Here is a 19,643-nt window from a genome sequence, read left to right as displayed (position 1 = left end):
GCAAAGGGGAGACTGGCTCTGCGCAATAGATCTGCAAGATGCGTACTTCCATGTGCCCATTGCACGGAAACACCGGAAGTTCCTGCGCTTTCTAGTCTGCACCAATCACTATCAGTACACCGTACTATCGTTTGAACTGAAGTCTGCACCCAGGACGTTTTCCAAATGCATGGCAGTAGTGGCAGTGCACCTGAGAAAGAACAAGGTGTTTGTCTACCCGTACCTGGACGACTGGTTGATCAAAGCCTCCACCCTCCAGGAAGCACAACTGCACTTCAACAAGACGGCTGTTCTGTTTAGCCAGCTGGGGTTGCACATAAACATGTCCAAGTCTGTCCCGATTCCTGTCCAGTGCCTGCAGCACTTGGGAGCCTCCATCAATACGCTGATAGCAAGCGTGTCTCCTTCATGGACTGCCACAGTTTAACTCAATACACACAATCAAATACGGAACACAAGTCCATGAAGGCTAGGTAGACAGTACCTGGGTGCGCAACTGTATATTTGTTTAATAACATGGTTAAATTAAGGCATTGAGCCACGGTTGATCGCCCAGGACGAAATACAAACTGGACATCAGACAAGATCTTGTGCGCCTCCGCCCAGGTGGATAATCTTTCTAAAAGTATATGGCCCACAACCTTAACCACTGAGTCAAGAAGTGAGATTGCCCTATAGCAATAAGTGCTATTCCGATCACCCTACTTGAAAACGAGGACTATAGTAGAGGTGACCCAAGACTCAGTACAACCGTTCGAAGCAGCTGCGTTAAACACGGCCACGAGGACGGTGCCCAAAAAGATGGATCAGATTTAAACAAATCCGGGGGAATACCTTCTGGTCCTGGAGCTTTTTTTGCTGGTTAACCCTGCAATGCCAGCCTCAACCTCTCCTTGTTCAAAAATCACTACTGAGGCGTTCATATCACGACATGGCTGACCAGATTGCTCTATAGGGCTTTCAAATATTGATTTTAAATGGATCACCCATTCCTCCTCAGTAATATGTGAATCAAGAGCCCCCCCAGCTTCATATTCAAAAAGTGGTCTGTTAACAATGCTCCAAAACCTAGAGCTTTTCCTGAGGGTACTTGACTCAATCAACTCCCTCCATGCCTCCTCCTTCAGAACGCCCTTCCGTTTGGCCAATGTTGTTTTATATTCTTTGCGACACGCGCGAACTTGAGAATTAATTCTGTGCTTAGCTGACAGGGCTTCCCTCAGCTTTTTCGCAGCCTGAGAGAAAGAAGAGTCAAACCATCTGGGGGTAGAGGTCGCTACTCTGCGGGCTGGTACGCTTAAAAGTTCACCAACTTTGGTGGAGACGACTTTATAGCAACTGATAAACTTGTCAGGGGATGTACATGCAGAGGTACACAACACTAACTCAGGAGCACAGGATCTTCTTACTGTACAATAAGTCATCTGGAGAAATCTGGGACCATTTAAGTCGAAGTGTGCCATCAGTTGGTCTAAACGTACCTCCCCAGAAATTAGTTTTAGTACATGCAACTTGTGAAGGGATAAAATAGTGGGAAACAGGAAGCTCAAGTACAGATCAAATTTGGCAAAGGGGGAACTAAATCTAAAGATGGTGACCATGCTCAGGAGCTTCTGGGCCATACTTCTGATGTCACAGGAGGATGAAATGACACCAAATGGTGGTCTGTGATGCCTAGAGAGAGAGAGAAGAGGGACTAGAGAAAAGATGTCTCCATAGTGATAGTTGACGATCGCTCCGTAGATTGCAGAATAATGCACAGCAGGTGAACCCAGAACATTCTTCAAACAGCAATATTTCACCTAAAAGAAAGAAACCATGTTGATACCTGTGCAATAATTGACTTGAGTATTTTTCTTAACTGGGTAAAGTGCTATTTGCTTTAAACTTGTGTAGATTCTGACATGGTTGTTAAAAAATGCTTCACATTTAAAAATGCAATAATGTTGTGTAATGGCAATTATCTAAAAAATAAAATTTAAAAAAACTAGATGAACGAATATATTCCTGGTGTGCTGAAGGATCCGTTATTTGAAGACAAAGCTTTTTTTGCCACCTTTAACTATTTGTCATTATATGTTTCTCAATTAAAAGGTGGTTCATCTGGAACAAGCAACAGTGGTCGTGCAAGGTCAGATCCAACTCATCAGCATCGGCATAGTGGTGGACACTTCACTGCCGCTGTCCAAGCTATGGATTGTGAAACGCATAGTCCAAAGGTAGGAGCAGTTTACATATCTTCTTCTAAATGATCAGGACACGTTCCTAAGGTTTTTAAGAATCCGATTATAAGAACATTCATTCATTCTATAAATAGTCAATGCTACTGTTTGGGCAAAAAGCATGCTTTTGTATTTTTAGCGATCTTGCAAGTATACGTTTAAGCAAACACAATTTTGATTACTAGCTTTCAAAACTGCTAAATTTCCAGGCTTGCTTAGGCCTGCTGACATGCAGGGATGATGTAGTAACTGTTCAATAGTCTGCAGAGACAGAATTTCTAATGGGTACAAGATTTTTTTACCTTGTGAATACCTCCATGTGTCAGACTGGATCCGGTAAATTTTCTTCAGCAGTTACCTTTTGCATGGGTAGGTGGCTTTACGCAACTCCTTATTTGGTCCTCACGCCCTAGGATATGATGCTACTACATAGTCTGCACATCCACACACTGATGTCAGTTTCTTTTTCCCCAGCATGAATTTGGAGCTCACTTCCTCAAATTCTGTCAAACTTGACAGACTGTTTTTGCAATTTTCAAAAATTTTACCAGCATGCAAGGGCCCTGTCTCCGCCCCCCACCTTCACCCCAACACCATTCCTGAAGGCACGAAAATCCTGGTCCTGCGCGAATTTGCGGACTTTCTTGTTCCTGAGGCACGTACCATAAATGTTTGAGCACAAAGGATACGAGGGGTCCCTAGTCAGTCTGCTGCCTTTGTCCTATATGCCAACTCAACCCCATCCCAGTCATCCCCCGACTTCAAAGTCAACACCTGCACCTCCACACTAGGGCTCCAATCATCGATGCCGGCATTGTTCTCATCAATGCCGGAGGAGGAGCTGATAATCCTTTTGAAGTCATACCCTGATAATGACGATACCTCATGGTTTTACGATGATGAAAACCTCTTTTTGAATATCAAGGATGCCAGTGGACTCTATTCCTCCCCATAATCTGGCCTACACGCACACACCCTTCTGGCACAGCCACAGAAGAGCCTGCCTACATTGCCATGGTCATACGAAGGGCAGTAGAGGTCTTAGACCTTCAACTGTTGACAAAGATGTCAAAACTAATGTCCTCACAGAGATTGTGCAGCTGGGGCATACTTCACAGGAACCTCTTTTATGCTCCAAAGAGGCCCTTTGTTATACATTGCTAGGCACCTGGGCAAAACCAGGATCTTTCCCAGCGGCAAACAGGCAGCTAGTGAGAAGGCACCATAATTGTGTAGTGAACGTTTGAAAAACACGTTTTAATTTCAAATCCCATGTTCTCTCAACTGTAAATGCTTTTAAAGTCTCCATTGTCCAGTGTAGGATCTTTCATAGATGTCACAGTACTATATCAAAGCAACAATATCAGTAGCACAGTCTACAAAGGCAATAGGCCATGAATTTAATAGCCCATCTAGGCCCTCTTTAAAAATAAAAAGGACCAAACATAGTCTACAGCCAATCAGGCAACATCACCCTCTAGAACCTTCCCACAGAGGCTAGTTCCCTCAGATTTTCTACCGCACGTCGTGTGAAGAGAAGTCTCCCTGAGCTCTGCTCAGTTATTCTTCAAACCTTCTGATTTCAAGAAACTTCTTCTCTGTTCAAATATATATCTCTTTCTAATATTCCTTTGGGTAATTCTGACCTTGTCCGAGCATTCTTAGACTGGATTATTCAGACAATGTAACAGCTGTGGCAAAAAGAGACTTTATATCTCATGAAAAATGCATTCAGTGTGGGACATGGTGACTATGATCTTTCCAGCATTCCTGGAGAACCAGAGAATGAACCTCCATTAGATCATACAAGACTGGCATGACGCAGTGAAATAGGTTATTTGATCGGGCCTGGACTCTACCGACTTTTTAGGTAGGACAGTCGGGACTAGTATCGTGCTCCTGTGCACCACTTGGACACGTTCCACAGGGTTCTCCAGTGATGTTGAATAATACCTGAAAGACATGCCATTTCTCTTTGGAGACTGGGCTGACTCTGCCTTGGAGTCCTTCAAAGATAGCAAGACCACCAGGCACTCCTTGGACTTTCACCACCTGCGCAGCACTTCCCACAACAATTTTGCCCCTTTTCAGGCATCCAAAGAGTGTTCCAGCAGAGGTCACTCAAGACTTTGCCTCAGCAGAAGCAAACACTCTTATTTTTAAGATTGAGGTCGGGCATCAGGATCCCAACTTTCATGCCCTCTGAGGCAATGAACTACAAAATCCCCTGACCTCCATCTGCAACAGAACTGCTTTAATGTGCCTTCTGCAGCTCAGTTGCCTAGTAGGAAATTGGATCACTTTTTACATCCACTGGTGACATCAGGTCAATGAGTGCTCCAAATCATCCAAAAGTGATACGCCATCTCTTTCATTTCCACCCCACTGAATATGCCTCCTTTTGTGTAACTCCTCCCAGAGGACTTCATTCTGCATGGGCTTTTCTTTTTGACATGTCTAGTCTCAAATTCATCAACTTTTGAATATTCCCCAGATGTCCGACTGGATCCGGAAACTGTTCAGCAGTATCTCTGCACGCCGCAAGGTTGCGGCGTGCGGTTGCGGCGTGCGGTTGCGGCGAGCGGCTCCACACTATCACCATTCCGCTCCGGAAGTGACATGCAGAGCCTGAATACTCCCCACTCCCACACTTGGATGTGTGTTCTTTTCTTACAGCACCTCCTGACACTGATTCGGAGCGTCCTCTTGTCTCTCAGATACTTATTACTTCAATATTTTCTGTTACATTTTACAGTGTGCAAGGGATGTCTCCCTCTAAGCTACAGGACTGTCGCAAGCAAATGACTGTGAAAGATCCCCATCATGTGTGCTTGTGTTGTCTGGGGTCAAGCTACGACTCCAAGGCCTGCTGTGGCTGTATTGATGACCCGAAGGCCGTCTTGAACCATGAGGCAAAATTATATCATCAGGCATAAGAAAACTCTGATCCGAGATCACTCGAGGAATCTGTGTAGCCTCTTATAAGGCCATCTTCTTTGCAATCCAAATCCTCCTGTAAGTCTAAAAAGGAAGCATAAGAAATCCAACCTGGGCCCAGACCCTTTCTTGCCACTTCTATTTCCCTGAGCAGACGCTGAGGCATTCCATGGTTCTAGATCACGCTCCTGGAGTCAGTCGACTTTGCAGCTGATGTGCCATTGGCCGTGTCTATAACAACCGTACCCATGCCCTGAACTTAGGGCCGAAGCCCAAATGTCGGAGGACTGCGAAGAGATAAGGCCACTGGACCATATCAAACGCCATTCGGGCTTCAAGAGAGAGGATCACTGCAGGTTCCTGAAGACAAGGCCCACGCACCATAACCGCCTGCACCCTTCTGAGATTGAGCGCGGTGCTTCTACTAGGCATAAACCGGGACTGGTCCGGATGAATCAAGGTTTTCGAGGTGAGGTGTGAGGCGGGCTACAAGTAGTTTTGCCAGGATCTTAGCTTTGGTATTGTTAGACCTGTCTGCCCTTTGAGTAGTCCCTTCTAATTATTTATTTTGTCCCCTTTTTGCCCCTCAATCTTTTTATTTTTTATGTTCACTGGATTTTTGAGGTGTTGACCAAGGGGTTAGGTGCTCTTTGCCCTCATAGTTTTTCCTGAGGCCTAGGGGCCTTTCTGACTGGAATTCACAAGAACCACAAAATGTTGGACAGTAACTGCCATAACTGCCAACTCAGGGACTGGGCCCTTTGGGTAGAATAGGAACCTTCCAGAACCTTCTGACCTGTTCTGGACCCATGGAACTAGGGGTATAAATAGGTCAACTGTAAGGCGACCATTTTGTCTTTTAGTGAGGGACAGCTGGAGTAACGGCTGTGGGTCTGGAAGGGGTAGGGCCTTCAGAGGGTGGACTTCTTTTCAAAGGTTGCCTCTCTACTGGGATCACCACCCCCATTCCTGTAGACCTGACCTAGTTAGTTACTGACCTGTTGACCCTGGACAGAAAGTTGCCTCCAGTAGGGAGTAGGAATTGACCCTACCTTGAGGGGAGGCACAGGAGACTTTTGATGAGTGGAGGGATGTGAGAAACAGCCCCCCCCCCCCCCTGTCCAGTATTGAGGGCTAGTTAGACCCGTGAGGAAGTTGGAGGACTGGGACCCCGGAGCGAGGACATTAATCTCGTACCTCCTCCTCTGGCCGTTGTGCCCAACTGCTGCCTGCGCTTAGTTCCTGACTCCTCACCTTTGTCGAGAGGCGCAGCCAGGGGTTACATCCTCCACCTTGGGAGTCCGCGGTGAGGAGAGTCGGGGCTCTGGTGGGGTGATTCCGCTCGCCCTGTGGCCCATTGCTGACGGGCCAGGCTAGGGACAATTGGAGCTGCAGTGGTGAGGCCGGGTGGAACCGGTGGCCAACCGGGCCTGAGGCAGCGCGATTCTGCGCATTCTCCGAACAGAGCTCACTCTCCCTGAGGGGGGGGGGGGGCGAAGACCCTGTCAGGAGGGGCCTAGTTTCGCGCAGGCTCAAAGGAAGGCCACTACGTGTGTGGGCTGTATGGAGCAGCCTCTGCTCGGGGCCGCTACACTTCCGTGCCTGCGCCGGAACGCCGAACACGAACAAGACGATTAAGGCGGCCTGAGGTGGAATACGGAAGGAGCAGGCCTCGGAGCAGTCTCAGTGCGACCTCCCCTCAGAGATGGCTTGGGGTGATTTACGGCCTGGCTCTCGAGGGAGGCGCTGCCGAGGGAGAAGGAGCCTGTTGAGGAGAGCTGAACCTCGGGGCTGGTGCAGTGTTAATGGACAGACTTCATTACATTGAATAACAAGTAAGGAGTGAATTGGGAGCTGTTGGGGGTCTCGGGTCTTTCACCTAAAAAAAGGTTCCAGAAAAGAGAGTTTTCCCCCCATTTCTCCTAATCACGGACTGGAAGCCCAGAGTATTGAGGCAGGAGAAAGTCCTTGGAATCCAGTGGAGAATTTTGCGTAACTTTTCCTTTACAGAGTAAGGAGGGGAGAGACCCCTGTGAATTCTCCATGACAGTAATCTGACATAGCCTAGTGAAGCAGGTTGAAGGATTTGCTTCATTCCTTGGTCCTAAGAAGAACAACCCGTTTTCTCTTCTTTTATAGTCAACAGACTCTGCTTTACATTGTGCCAGGTTAAATAGCTCCAGTAATGTCTGTATAGAAGACTCTGGCTTTGTTGTATAATATCTCTTGAATTAAGTAACGATGAGTTGCTGAAATCTGCTGGAGGAGGGAGAAAGAATTAATGTAACTAGAGCGGAACTGTCAGTTGAGGTAATCCAGAGTTTACAGTATCCTTTAAAAAAAAAAAAACAGCTGATGAAATCCTTTCTGTTTGAAGAATATTCCTGATTCCCAACATCATAATCTGCGCACAAGGGGAGAATTGTTTTTGAATCTTGTACCCCAGTTTCTTATGTGTCCCCAAAAATAAGTGTAACTGGAAAGTAGCCTGAAGGCTGAGTCATAGGAAGACGTGCAACAGCGGGACTAAACTTAAGGAAAGATAAAGCTTTTCTACTTTTATAAAAACTAAGGTGTAGTGTCATTTTTGGATGGATGGGCACTGAGTTATTGAGTGGGTGAGACGCAACCTTAACACATGTACCTTGGAGTTAGGTCTTTCTACTTTGTGTCAAGCTACCCTATGTGACTTGGAGATCCCAGGTCCAACAGGCATTTATTAGGGATATTGGACGGTAGGATGCGCACTCATTCGGGGGTTTGCCAGGTTTTGGTATTGCAATAATAGTGGCTAACCGCTGATCCCGGGGCAACTCCCCCTCCTCCAGGCTAGTCGTATACATTTGTAGGAGATGTGGGGCCGTCAGGTCAGATGTGCTTTTGTAGAGTTCTATTGGGATACCATTGGGCCCTACCGCTTTCCCTGGCTGCAGGGCCTGTACAGCCGCCTGCAGTTCGTCAAGCGTGATGTCAGCTTCCAGTGTTAAAGTCGCCTCCTCAGATAGGGTAGGCATCTTTATATCTTTGATATATGTTTGTGCTTCTTCTATCGTCATACTAGATGCCGGGGTGTACACCAGTGTGAAGTGGTCCGCCAATACCTCTACTATACGTTCTGGGGTGGTCACTACCTCTCCTGTGTGAGTGTGCAGCTGTGCTATCGTGTTTTGAGCCCGTTCTTTCTTATCCAACCACGCCAAGAGTTTGCCTGCTTTATCCCCAACCTCATATATAGTATGACGTGTGTTCTGTAACCGCATTTGAACCTGGTTGCGCTGGTATTCGTTAATTGTGCTCTGTGCTATGCGTAGATTTTGTGTTTGTGACGTGGGACCTTCCTCATGTCGGACTTGTGCCTCAGCCAACACTACCGTCTCCATTTCACTCCTAGATTGTCGTTTATACCCTGTTATTGAGGCTATGGCCTGCCCTCTAACCACTCTTTTAAATGCTTCCCATAGTACACAGGGGGACGTCACTGATGACACATTTTCTGCAAAGTATTGTTTCGTAACTGTGACAATATCTTTACGCATCTTGGGGACCTGGAAATAGCCCAGGAAGATGGGGAAGACATGTCTCCTCGCCTTGGTGTGCATTGTGTAGGCCATTGAGACCGGGGAATAGTCAGAGATCCCACGCCCATGAATCTGTACCTCCTGTCAATGGGCCAATCCACCAGCTGTATGGAACAAATAATCAATTCGGGAGAGGCTATTGTGGACCCCGGACTGAAAGGTGTAACTCCTCACATTCGGGTTCTGTAGCGGGGCAAGATGACGCCAAGGCAAGATAGGGTATATGTGGTTTATTAATATGTACAAAGAGGTATAACAAAACGTAATGTCACTCTCGCTGGAGTCGGGTAGGGGGGAATCGGCTCTCCGCTTCACTTCGGGGTCGCGTTGCTGCTGTCACGGATTCTCCGGAGGGGTTTCATATAGGGAAAACACAAAAGAAAGAACAGCCTTAATTGCAGGCTATAATCCTCAGGTTTAGGAAAGGGGGTGTAGGAGCACCATCAATAACGGGCCATGAAATCAGGAAGGAAACCAGCACCAGCGGATCGGGGTTGACACGCGTTTCTTAAAGGCCACTCGGGGAGGCACTTCCCGCCCTGGATCCCGACCCACGGAATCTGGCACGCACCTGTCCTAGCCACGAACTCCGGTGTTCATGGCTGGGTGCAGCGTGATGTAGGCCTCCCGGCTCTGGAACCCTCGACGCGGCTTCTGGCTCTGCTCCTGCACGGCTTGTCCGGTTCTCAGGTCTTCCGGCTCCGTCTCCCGTCTTCGCTTCCCAGACGTCCGGCTCGATGGTCTCTCCTTCCTGGTTGAAGTCCCACCCCTTATACGCCGACGAATCACCCCGGGAGCTGCTGTTGGGGGCGGGGTTACGCTGTGAGCTGTCCTCTGTGTTAAAGGGCCAGATGCCCGGGACCTCAAGAACATCAGTCTCCTTCTCCGGCAGCTGAAAACAAGCAGAGGGGTTTATCGAGGGTGGGTTGTCCCCGGAACCCCGAAGGTCAGGAGGAGGGGAATCCTGACAGGTTCCTGTATATCCATGCGTCAGAGGGACCCATTGCATCTAAGAACCCGCTCAGCTGAGACCCTCCTCCTCCGTTCGCCCTGCCTGGGTAGCGGTCCCTAGTACCATCAATGACTGAATTAAAGTCGCCACCCAGAATCAATTCGCCCTCTGGCAACCACAACAGAAATGCACTGAGCGCCGGGAAGGCCAGAGCCTGTAGGGCCGGGGGAATATACACCGACACAATATTGAATCGCTTTCCTTCCCACTGGCAAGTTATCGCTGCAAAGCGCCCCTGATCATCTTTCCAGGATTTATGTATAACTAATGGAAATTGCTTGCGTATCAGAATTCCTACCCCTCGTGAGCCTGAGGTGAACTCCGAATGCATTGCCAGTTTATAGCCCCAGCGGTCCATCGCCTTACATGCTGCACCCACCAGGTGCGTTTCCTGCAGCATTGCAACCGCTGGTGCCTTACGCCGCAGGTATTGCAGCACTAAACCTCTTTTAATTTTATCCCCCAGGCCACGTAAATTCCATGTAACCAGCGTCGGAGGGGACACCAAGGACTTTGGAGGGTCCCCATTAATCTCCCCCGTGTCAATCACTGCAGATTCTACCGCCATGAGGGTAATACCAGTGCTTTGAGACCCCTATTTCGCATGTCCGTAAAGTCACGATCTGCCCATACCTCAATATACCTTGTCCTGAACACAAAAACACTACAAAAAAACCCTTTACCCTGTCCACCCCCCACCCTGCCTCCCTGCTCGACGGTGCAAAAACGACCTGCCTCCCCAACCTAGCAGAGCGCTTAATACCCATCCCAGAACTTCAACGTGCGAGGGGGAAGAGAAATGTGCCCCTGCTTCACCCCAGGCCGATCAACAGAAACTTTAGCAATCCAACACCCCCCATTAGGGTCTATAATGAGTAGAAATGTGGAGAAGTCATGTAGTAAACTTCTCAGTATCCTCACATCAGGTCAGTTTCTCCTCCCACCACACAAAGTACCTGTGAGTTGCAAATATAGGACCCCAACAGCGTTCCGTTTCACCGCTATGGAGGACCCCGCACCACATCTCATACCGCTCCCAGGAGGTGATAGTCTGGCAGCTTTTTTTGGCCGTCGCCATAGTCCAGGCTAAATCGTCCAACATCGCCAGGTAAGGATTATTCACTCCTGCTCCATCGCACCCTGATGTTCGTCCTGGCGTGGGTCTCGACGGCCACCGCGGCCCGATCTCCCCGCCTTGCCCCATCCGTCCAGCCATTCCTGTGCCTCCTCAGGCGTGGAGAAGAACCATGTCTTCTCCGATTCCACTCTCAATTTTGCTGGGTACAACATAGAGTACTTCAGTTCTTGGTCTCGGAGCGCCTTTTCCACCTCAAAGAACCCTCTGCGCTGCTTCGTGACCGCCGCCGTGTAATCAGGAAAAATCGTAATTGCAGCGTTATCAATGCGAATTAGAGGGTCCTGGCGCGCTGCCTACAGGACAGCATCACGATCCCTGAAGTTGAAAATGCGTGCCAGGATCGGACGTGGCGGGGCCCCTGGCTTAGGTCTGCCGCCTGGGACCCGGTGGGCGCGCTTCACTGAGAAAAATTTGGACAACCCCTTCAACTGCAACTGGGTAGTCACCAGATCCTCCACAAAAAGATCAAGGGGCTGGCCCCCTGTCATTTCCGGCACACCTATAAGGCGGATGTTATTCTGTCTCGACCGCCCTTCCTGGTCCTCGAGGCGGGCCATCAGGAGCTTGTCTCCCTCCAGCTCTCACACCTGTTGTTTGAGAGTGGAGGTATCAGAGGTCAGGGTGGCCATCGAGGTTTCAACTGCGGAGACTTTGGTGGACATTTTGTTAAAGTCAGCTCGGATCAGTGCCAGATAAATTGCCAGCGTCTCAATTCTAGAGTCCATTTTGTTGAGGGTGGTCATAATGTCTTGCAAGGTAACTTCCTGCGAGGCGCCACCAGTCGCCCCCGTTGTCGAAGGGGCCTCTTTTATCAGGGGCATCCCCTTGCGACTTTGTAAAAGCAAATTTGCCCAGTCTACCCTGGTTAGTCCCACGCCCTGCTCATTGCGCTGCTTTGGAGAAGCGAGTCGTGAAAGGCAAGGTTTGCGTGTTTTATTTCCTGTGAGGTGAAGCGTTGCGATGCTGTTGTGGAAGGGGGTCCCGGTCACCACTCCTGTCAGCGCTTGATCTATTTCCCGACCCACTCCTCTGTGAATCCAGCGCTCAAATTAACATCCAGGGCCCCGAATCACACCCACCTCACCGTGTTGTGAGGGTTAGCCAAAGCTGTCCTAATTTGTACTGACAACGTGACCGCCATGTATTACATACAGATACGGAGGGGGGCACGGCACACACTCTCCAACTGTCCCACTTAGCCCAAGACATCTGGAGGTGAGCCACTCAGCACAAACCTGATCTCCTAGCAGAACACCTCCCAGGAGTCAACAACCAGATTGCAGATCTCCTCAGCAAACAGAGGCAGCAAATACACGAATGGGAACTCCAACCTCCTGTCCTCCTTTCAACGTTGGGGAGTCCCTCACATAGACCTGTTCGCCACATACCAAAACTCAAAATGCCCAAACTTCGCATCCAGGTATCCACACCTATTGTCCAAAGGCAATGCACTATGGAAGAATTGTTCAGGGATATTTGCTTACACTTTTCCGCCTCTCCCACTCATTCCATTAGTGTTTCAGAAACTCAAACAAGCGTCACTGACACTATCCTAGTTGCTCCCACAAGGGCACGTCAACCTTGGTTCACAACCCTATTGGACCTCTCAATAGTTCCTCACCAGAAACCACATCTACACCCATACTTCTCGCACAGAGCCGTGGTGACATAAGACATCCAGATCCCAGTCAACTCAATCTGGCGATCTGGCTCCTGAAGTCCTAGAGTTTGACTATCTTAATCTACTGCCAGACTGCATGAATATTATCAAAGAGGCTAGGCGTCCTACCACAAGAGACTGCTGTGCAGCAAAGTGGAAGCAGTTTGTGATATACTGTAATAACAACCACATCAACCCGCTTGACGCTTCTGCACAAAACATTGTTATTTGTTACATCTACAATGCTCCAATTTAGCGTACACGTACATACTCTTACATCTGGCTGCAATAGCTGCATACCTTCAGAATAGACATCTATCTCTTTTCAGAGTGCCGGTTATCAAAGCCTTTTTGGTGGGACTCAAGATTCATTCCCCCGAGATGTCAACCTGCTCCAGTGTGGAATCTCAACATTGTTCTCACAAGACTAATGGGTCCACCCTTTGAGCCATTGCACAAATGTGAACTGCAATTTCTCACATGGATAGTCGCTGTCCTCGTTGGTATCAAATCACTCAGATGAGGCATTAACTATCGAAGAACCTTTTTTTACAAATGCACCAAAATAAAGTGGTTCTTCGGACTTATCCTAAATTCCCTCTTAAAGTCATTTCGACTTTTCATATCAGTCAGTCTGTTGAGTTACCTGTGTTCTTCCCTTAACCATATTCAGTGGCCGAACGTGCTCTACACACATTGGATGTGAAGAGAGCATTGCTTTATTCCATAGAAAGGACCAAATCATTCCATACCACAAATAAACTTTGTCACTTGTGCTCCTCCACATAAAGGCAATCCCATATCAAAATCGGGCATTGCAAGGTGGATAGTCAAGTGCATTCAAATATGCTATGCAAAAGCAAAACGAACAGTAACTGTTTTCCCTAGAGCGCACACTACACGCAAACTGGGTGCTTCTATGGCATTCTTAGGAAATATACTCATAGATGACACATGCAAAGCTGCAACATGATCTACACCTCACACATTCACAAAACACTATTGTGTAGATCTGTTAGCAAAACAACAAGCTAGAGTGGGCCAGGCAGTTTTACTTACAATATTTCAGGCCTCTGCAACAGATACAGGTTAGCCACTGCTTTGGGAGAAAACTGCTATATAGACTATGCACAGCATATGATCTACAGCTCATATGCCTCCAACAGAAAATGCTACTTACCCAGTATGCATCTGTTTTTGGTATATAGAGCTGTAGTCCTATGCGCCCACCCGCCTCCCCGGATACCTATACCTGTTGCAGTAACATCTTACTTAGATACATGCATTCATGGACATCTCCTTTTACTAAACTTACTAACTCCACTATCAGCCTCTGCAGGAAAACAATGGAGTCGATGCGCACTATTACCGAAAGGAGGAGTCACCTAACTCGTGACTGGAAAGACTTCTTCGAATAAAAACAGTGCAAACATCCGGACCCAAAACTAGATGGCAATCTATGCACAGCATATGACTCTACAGCTCAAATGCCAAGAATAGATGCATACTGTGTAAGTAGCATTTTCCCTATTTATTATACAACTCACTAACACATTGGTATAACTCCTACCCAGAGATATCAACCCAAATACACACAATACTTCAATTGTAAACTGGCAAGTAAGCGCAACATAACGTGGTCTCCAGGGGAAGGTCAAATCATATACTAAAAGTGGAATGCAAACTGTGACCAATGTCAGGAATTGGACCAGGACACTCAGAAGAGCTGGGGACACAAGGAACCACCCAATGTAACTACCCAGGAACTCCACGGAGGTTGTGTTCAGAGTAGAAACACAGCTGTGTACTCAATAAAAGTCTCCAGGAAAGTCGCGGTTGCAGTTTTGAAGAAGGACCTTTCCCAGTGGACCCTGAAGAAACACTGATGTAGACAGAAGGTTAGAGAGTCACCCCACCTAGGGATACCCCAGGAACCAGAATACATACACTAGTGAAGCCAGGTGCGAAGGGACTTCTGCAACTGCCGTAGACCATAATAGAGGACATCAGAATAGATGCTGCTGGCGAACACTGTGCAAGAGTCCGGTGGAATCCAAGGGTGGATTCATAAAGAAAAGAACCTGCAAGCAGAGAGGACAGAGTCTATGCCACTCTAGGTGACCAGGAGGCACGGAAGAGCAATGAACACCAATGGCGAAAGCTGCAGCAGTGATGACTGTGACCTTGTCACTGCAGCTGTGAGGAACAGGCGATGCTGAGGATGACCAGGAGCTGTCCCACGTCGGAAGTCGAGGACCAGGGGATTGGTATCCGGCAGGAGAACCAACAAGGCTTGGCAGCAGCAACAGATGTGGAAAAGGATGATGGAGCAACGTTGGGACCAGAAAGGTCCAAGGGACTCACCAAGTGCAGGAGAGTGAGAGCAGGCCCCAGGCAAGCAGGGGAGCCCCATTGAATCAAGAGAAGACCCTCAGGAGGACTCACCAGCCAAAGGCATAGGAGTCGCAAGAGGACCTTGAGCAGATCAGAAAAGGAGGCCCATGGTGCAAAGGATCTTGGCCGGAAGAGATACTGGGGGCTGGAGTTTCTTGTAGCCTCAAGATCTCTGGAGTGCAGAGCCAACAAGCCTTGGCAAAGGTGCACAGGGGTTTAGTCCCAGCGGTTCGGACGAGGGATACTGGCCTCAAAATTGCAGAGAGGACTGTGTCCGGCCTCGAGGGTGTTGCAGAACCACCACCTGTTTTCCTGAGCCTTTTCGAAGTCCGTGGGACATCGGGAGCAGCGACCTGTCAGCTTCGTTGCAGCGCCTGCAGATGCTGTGGATTGACACCTTTACTCCAAGTGAGAACTTTGGGTGTCCTTGATGCTCAGAGGTCTGTTGAAGATCCTGGATGAAGCACAGACACAGACGAAGGAAACGTGCAGAATAGCAAAACCAGGAGCAGCAGGAGTCTTCCGAGATGCAGTCTTGATTCCAAGCGAAGTCCAAGTGTTCAGACAGCTGAAGAGTGATGTGGTTTCAGGCTTAAGTCTTGTATTGCACCACCAGTGGCACTGGGGCAGACAAGTGTAGAGTGCAGGGGCCCAATGTTAGCCAATGGGGCCTATGGTCATGGACTGCTCACGAGCAGGCCACTCTGGTGTGGAAGCAATGCTCCTGGGGTTAAGGTCAGCACTGCAGGGGCCAAGAAACAGTCCTGGAGCTGCACCAACTTTGGCCCAGATGCGGCCGGGTGCAGGGTGCCAAAAAGACGTCGGAGTCTTGTGATTTCCAATAGAGACCCTTGGTTCAACAAAGTTGCTGCAGGCTCCGGCAAGAAGTCTTCCAGAAGGTGACCACCGGCTGGAGAGGTAAGTTAAGTTGAGTTCTTGGGGAATACCTGGACACAGTCAGTTTGGCCTCCCAAGACCAGGGGGCTTTGGTTTCAGGGGTGTCTTTTGGCATCTGGTTTGTTTACCAAGAGGAACCATTGTTTTGGATATATTTATTTTTCACCTTGTCACTTTGCATCCCTCGCTGTGTTTCCACGTGTCACTCGCGCCGTCACTCTTTGATTCACGAGCACCACGTGCACAAAGCCCCCTTGGGTTGCCTTCGCATTTCATGCCAACAGTGCTGTTATAACTGTCCTGTATGACCTGTGAACAATTATTTTTAATACATGATGCCATGAGCACTTTTAAAAAAAATACAGCGAGTCTTTCCTTTCTTTGCTACCTTGTAATGTCTCGTACATACCTGTGTATCTGTCTTTCCATTAAATCAGATTGAGGCATTGTTGTTTAAAAACGTATACTTATCCAGAACTCAATCCGGTCTATGGGTCACACTCCTGTTGTTTTTTACTACCAAGAGAGACTGAATCGTCAGATGTGTAACGCAGGTCCTCAGGGCTCTGGGGGTTGCTGGCTGCTGGACTCGCTGGGTTTCTCGCTGTAGATAGGTTAAAGGTGGGACGGGCCGGGAGGGTTGGGGCCAAAGAAGTAGGTAGAGGAGAGGAGATTTCCAACACCATCTTCGGCTCAGGAAACCTGTTTCAGTTCCCGTTGGTCAACCGGCAGGGCCGCCCACTCCTCTGTTTCCACCGCCGCCACTGCAATTGATAGTGGATCCTCCACCGGCTGCTCCTCTTATCCAGGATGATACCTCAGATGATGACCAGGTACACAGACCTCCCGACCCACACAGGGAATGGGATGAATATATTATCCCTACTCCTGTGTCTCCTTCACCGGTTCCAGTAGACTCTCCACCTGGAGACATTGTTGGCTTCCACAATCTGTTAAAAAGGGTGTCCAAAAGGTTCGATCTGCCTATGCCTTCGGTGCAGTCGGAGTGCTTCTTGTACAACTTTAAGGAGCCCTTTAAATAATCTTTGAGAACAATTCCCATTGTCAGCCATGTATGGGAAGAGGGGCTGAAAGTCATGAAGACCCTGGCCATGGTGGTCCTTGTGCTTCCTCGTTTGGAGAAAAAATATAAAGGCCCGGAGGATAGCCCAGCTTGCCTGGTGAGTCAACCAAAACCGGACTCAGTTATATCTCCGGCAGCGCAGAGTAAGTCAGAATCTGGCAGCTCCTCTAATGACGCCTCCGGATAAAGAAGGCAGACGCTTGGACAATGCTGGCAAATGGTTTTAATCTATGTCAAGCCTCCTCGTCAAGGCGGCTAACACTTTAGCTATTTTAGGGCGCTACGACTGCCAGATGTGGTGCAACCTCTCTCCATACCTAGACCCAACTGCCTGACTACAGCAAGGCCGAAGCAAAAAAGATACTGCAGGAAGGGGAGAGGGCTTCCTTTGAGGTTATTAGGGTGCATTGGATATTGCAACCACCGTGTTTTGTTCACTGGCTGGAGCAGCAGTTCTTTGCCGCCAGGGATGGCTTAGAGCAACGTCATTTAGACATGAACTCATCAAAAATCCCTTTGATCCTATACATAAAGCAGACCTAAAATTTCTATCCTGGAAGGTGGCCCCCCCGTCTTTCTTCGACAGCTAGAAGGGTAAGTGAGTTGCATGCTCTCACGATCCAGGAGCCTTTTCTTCAGTTTAAGAATGAGACAGTAGTACTACGTACCAATCCTAAGTTCATCCCGAAGGTGCCTTCAGATTTTCTCTTGAATTAACCTGTGGTCTCAAAGACTTTTTTCCTTCAACCTAAGTCTCCGGCTGAGAGATCACTTCATTCACTTGACATTCACCGTTGCCTGAAATTCTATCTCCAAAGAACTAAAGATTTCAGAAAGTCACCTCCGCTCTTTGTGGCTCACATCGCACCTCGAAAAGGATTTCCCCTTTCCAAACGGGGGATTGCACATTGGATTTCCATCTCTATCCAATATTGTCATCAGTTAGCTGAAAAGCCCCTACAGGGGAAGGTCTGGCTCACTCCACGAGGGCAATCTTTCTCTACGGCCCTCTTTGCGGGGGTATCTATCTGGGAGATATGCAGGGCAGCGGCCTGGAAGAGTATCCATACCTTCACAAGACATTACTGCTTGGATGCTTCGACTAGTAGCGATGCTGCAGTGGGCCAAGCACGGTACAAAAGGGGGTGGTGATGCATATAGCCATGTCTGAACTGGGGTGGCAGAGTGGGCTAAAGAACGGTGATGGATTAAACCCAGATCTTTTGACTGGGTGTGAGTGTTTGATTGGTTCAGATGCTCCGTCCATTACCACCACCTTTTGTACCGCAGTGGGCCAAGCAGTCCTGACGAACCTGTTTCAGTAAGCGGTGAGCTTTCCCTCTCATCCCTCCTTCCTTTTCCTTCATAAGTTCTTCGCACATTCTTTTTTTTTTTATTTAAACAGTTTTTATTGGCTTTTCAGTGTAACAGTACATATAAATTTGTTATCGTACATACAGACTGCATATCGTGGCATCTTCATTGTTTACAATATATAGTACATTTGGTAATCAACGAACGTTGGCCGTCAAAACATCTTCAATATATTCATGATATATAATCCGCCCCTTGACATGTCCCCCCCCTTGGTAGAGCTCATGTGGTGCGTGTGCGGAAGACCTCGTGAGACCCGTCCCTACAACAGAACAGTGTATGTTGATGATCATTCTGGTGACCTTGCCTACCCCAGTAGGGCACTTATGTCTGTGCTCTGCGTGGTATGTCCTTGCTCTCCCCTTATGGACTTAATGTCGGTTCAGGTACCTCCTGTGGTGCTTCGCAAATGTCACCCCTGTATTCATTCCATTTGCCCCATATAGTGGACCATTTTTTGGGGCATCCTCTGTGTAGAAACACCGCCTTTTCTGCCACCATCGCCGCGTCCATATCATCACCCCAGTGCGCCCTTGAGGGAACATTTCCGGATCCCCATTTTCTAGCTATGTTTCGCTTTGCTAGAGTCATGCCTAGTGTTGCCCAGGTCTGTTGCCCCCGGTTGAGATCTGTGGGTGGCCATATGTTTAGCATACAGCATCGTGGATCAGGTTGTATGTCCACCCCGCTTGCGTTGGACATTTCCGACAGCACCCCAGTCCAGTATGTATGTATCCTGGGGCAGTCCCAGAGTATATGGAAGTATGTGCCTGGGAGTCCACAGCCCCTCAGGCACCCAGACTCCGGGATGTGACCCAGTTTGTGTAGTAGGGTGCGAGAATAATATATTCGGTGCAGTATTTTCAGTTGTATAAGTTTTAGCCTAGACGGAATGGACGCGTCCCTTGCTGAAGCAAGTGCGTATAGCCAATCCTCGTCTCCTATGTCTCCTAATTCCACTTCCCACTTACTACGTAGGACCACTGTGGGGTCTGGAAGATTGTTTATCAACTTGCGGTATGTTAGTGAGATTGCTTTTTTCTCAAGATGGTCCGTGAGAAGCCTATCCTCTAGTGGGGAGGAATCAACCAGGGTCGTTCCCGTTGGAGTGGCATCTGTCAGGGCGTGTCTGATTTGTGTGTATCTATAACGTTCGGTGTCTGCCATTCCGTATTTTTCTTGCAGGGATTCGAAAGTGATGATGTCGCCTCTACTCCACAAGTCTCCTATCTTTGAGATACCTATGAGGTCCCACTGTCTGAATCCTTTAGTGTTAGCTAGGGTACCAAGGCGGCGTGTGTCCCAGAGTGGGGTGGCCAGCGTGAGCACTCCCTCCCAGCCTAAGGC

The 19,643-nt window shown here is 48.5% G+C and overlaps 1 protein-coding gene across 2 annotated transcripts in view; it reads left to right on the top strand.

Moving 5' to 3' along the window:
- DYRK1A (dual specificity tyrosine phosphorylation regulated kinase 1A) overlaps positions 1 to 19,643 on the top strand; it is a 786,609-nt gene that overhangs the window by 741,305 nt on the left and 25,661 nt on the right. For both annotated transcript variants that reach the window (XM_078656853.1, XM_078656854.1), the window contains exon 12: positions 2,095 to 2,219. In XM_078656853.1, coding sequence (XP_078512979.1) covers positions 2,095 to 2,219 — 125 coding nt within the window. The remainder of the gene's footprint in view (positions 1 to 2,094; positions 2,220 to 19,643) is intronic.

The sequence above is a fragment of the Lissotriton helveticus genome, chromosome 8 (assembly GCF_964261635.1).
Source record: "Lissotriton helveticus chromosome 8, aLisHel1.1, whole genome shotgun sequence".
Lineage (NCBI taxonomy): Eukaryota > Metazoa > Chordata > Amphibia > Caudata > Salamandridae > Lissotriton > Lissotriton helveticus.
The sequence above is the reverse complement of the archived record's forward strand: the minus strand, read 5'-3'. Positions and strand labels throughout refer to the sequence as shown.